This window comes from Phacochoerus africanus, chromosome 1 (genome assembly GCF_016906955.1).
Source record: "Phacochoerus africanus isolate WHEZ1 chromosome 1, ROS_Pafr_v1, whole genome shotgun sequence".
In the NCBI taxonomy this organism is placed as follows: domain Eukaryota; kingdom Metazoa; phylum Chordata; class Mammalia; order Artiodactyla; family Suidae; genus Phacochoerus; species Phacochoerus africanus.
The window spans coordinates 218,492,009-218,494,605 of record NC_062544.1 but is presented as its reverse complement, the minus strand read 5'-3'; the positions used below and the strand labels follow the sequence as shown (position 1 = coordinate 218,494,605).

At 45.2% G+C, this 2,597-nt stretch overlaps 1 protein-coding gene across 1 annotated transcript in view; it reads left to right on the top strand.

The window, feature by feature from the left end:
• The first annotated feature begins 703 nt into the window (after positions 1–703).
• FAM162A (family with sequence similarity 162 member A) overlaps positions 704–2,597 on the top strand; it is a 36,071-nt gene continuing 34,177 nt past the window's right edge. Inside the window, exon 1 of the mRNA XM_047790904.1 lies at positions 704–858. Within this exon, the coding sequence (XP_047646860.1) occupies positions 825–858 (34 nt within the window). The 5' untranslated portion in view covers positions 704–824. The remainder of the gene's footprint in view (positions 859–2,597) is intronic.

Here is a 2,597-nt window from a genome sequence, read left to right as displayed (position 1 = left end):
TTACAAAAAGGGAAAACAATTTCCGGGTCGCACCAACTAGGTTGTCCCAGGGGGAAATCTAAAGTCGAAGTGAGGTTTTTCTTAACCCTTACATCCAGTCCCTAGAGCAAAGGAGCTTTTCAGAATTTGGGCCGACCAAGAAATGTAAAGAAAAGATGTTTCTGGCAGTGTGGGGTAAAGGGTGAATAAGGTGAATAGGTATGGAAATAATGGAAGTGTTTACTTCTACTTTAAAAAAAAAAGGCAAATAGAAAACAACATAGGAAGCATACATGTGAGTTTCTCAGGTAGCAAGTCAGCAAGAGGTGAAAAATACTGGTCACTAGGAACCCAGTTATGTAGTTTTGATACAGGCGTATACGTATTCATTGAAAACTGAAAAAAAGAAAAAAAATGTATTGACTTACTGAATTACCGAGGCAGTGTGACTTTGGGATCTACAGTTCACAAAATTCCTACAATAAGCACATTACTTTGTTTCTATTTTAAATGAGTACTTTCTTAGATGCAACATTGCAAAACCACTCAATAAACTCCAAAGGAATATTCTTAAGAACAAGTCCAGGATTAGGCGCCAAGCGGGGAGGGGCCCAGCGGGCCAGCAGACCACAGTCTGACCGCCATGCACGATCTGCACGCTCTGCGCGTCACGCACGCCCCGCCCACAACCCCGCGCGCCAAGCACTACCCCTCATCCCGCAGGCCCCGCCCGCCGGTGCCTCTCAAGGCCTTACTTTCTCAGCGCTGGGTGACATTGAGCACACTGAGCGCAGCCGCACCACCGCCGGCCTGGGCCTCTCTGCTGGTCGGCGGAGTGGGCGGCCATGGGGAGCCTCCGCAGCCTGCGCCTGGCGGCTGGTGAGACGCGGGCCCTGCTGGGGGTGGGCAATCGCTTTGCATGGAGGAATCTTTCAGCCTCCTCAGGCCTGTTAGGTGCTCTGTTTTATTACGCATTCCCCTCAAGTAGTTTGGAATCCTACTCCCAGAGTAGCAATAGTGGGAGACAGCTGGGGCCTAGCGAGCCACTGGTAAGAAAGCACTGAGGGCTATCTCCGAGTGACCCTTCCACCTGGCTCTCCACCCACCCAGCTCCCACCTAGTTAAAGAGCCTATGCTCAGGGATCATTTCCCCACCCCCATCCCCTCTGAGCTCACCTGTCATCCCTAGAACGTCCCCCCATTGCCTGATCCGTTCAGCTTCGTAACCTCTCCTGTCCCGTAGGTTACCTAAGTCTCCCGCCTGCTCCCACCCCCATCATCTCTAGAATTAATCCCTACACTCAGAGAAAACTTGGAGTCTAGGGTTTCCTACCCATTCGTTATCTGATTAGGCAAGAGATTTAAGGTCTCATAGAGTAATTGCAATTGTTTTCTTAAAATGAGGTGTGTGTCCACATTTTTATATAATTCTACAATAAAAGAGTTCCCGTTGTGGCTCGGTGGGTTAAGATCCGGGCTAGTATCCATGAGGACGCAGGAGGGATCCCTGGCCTCCTTCAGTGGGTTAAGGATCTGGCATTGACTCAAGCTTGCAGATTTAGCTCGGATCTGGTGTTGTGTTGGCGTAGGCCTGCAGTTGCAGCTCGGGTTAGACCCCTTGCCAGGGGAACTTTCATATGCCTCAGGTGCGGCTCTAAAAAAAAAAAAAAGATTCATTTTCTCTTGAAGGAAAATGAATCTTGCATTTTATGTAAATAGAGGGTCTGCGGTTTGTTTTCCTAGTAGACATTTGTGTAGTGACCATTTGGAGTTAGAGTTTAATTTACCTTCTTGCCTAGTAGGGGCTGAAAAATCAGAATGTTTGCCTTTTGTCTCTTTTCTGGGCACCAGGGCAAATCATTCTATTGATTACCTTTATGAACTTTGATAAGGTGTAAGTGATTGATTCCTTAGTACCAAATTACTTAAACAGTTTTTTGTTTTGTTTTGCTTTTTTAAGGGCCACACCCTTTGCATATGGAGAGTCCCAAGCTAGGGGTCGAATTGGAGCTTCACCTGCTGGCCTGCACCACAGCCATAGGAATGCAGGATCCGAGCCGCGTCTTCGACCTACACCACAACTCATAGCAACGCCAGATCCTTAATCCACTGAGCGAGGCCAGGGATTTAACCCTCAACCTCATGGATTCTAGTTGGGTTTGTTAACCACTGAAACACAAAGGGAATTCCTTAAACAGTTGTTTAATTCAAATTTTGAAGGAAGAATTGCCCCCAAACTTGGCTGAGATCATGTAAATGTACATTGTAAATGTAATTGAAGTAATGTAAAAAAAGTTATCCTTTACATGGCTTATTTTGCATTTCAGTGGAGTATGGACTGGAAAACATGTCTCATACTGAATATTATTTACTTTCTTTAAAACAAATACCCTCTCCACTAAAAGAGATTGATTTCATTGATTGGTTCAGCTTCGAAGAACTAATTTGCCTAAAATCTTTTGTATGCATTCTGTTAACCTTTCCAGCAATGTAAGAGAAAGAATCATTGCTCTATAAAAAAGCCATATAAAAGAGACTTTGACCTGGAACTGAGTGTTTGTAAGTAGTTCATCTTCTTGCCTTGAGAATATATTTATGCATTATAGAGATTCCAAAGC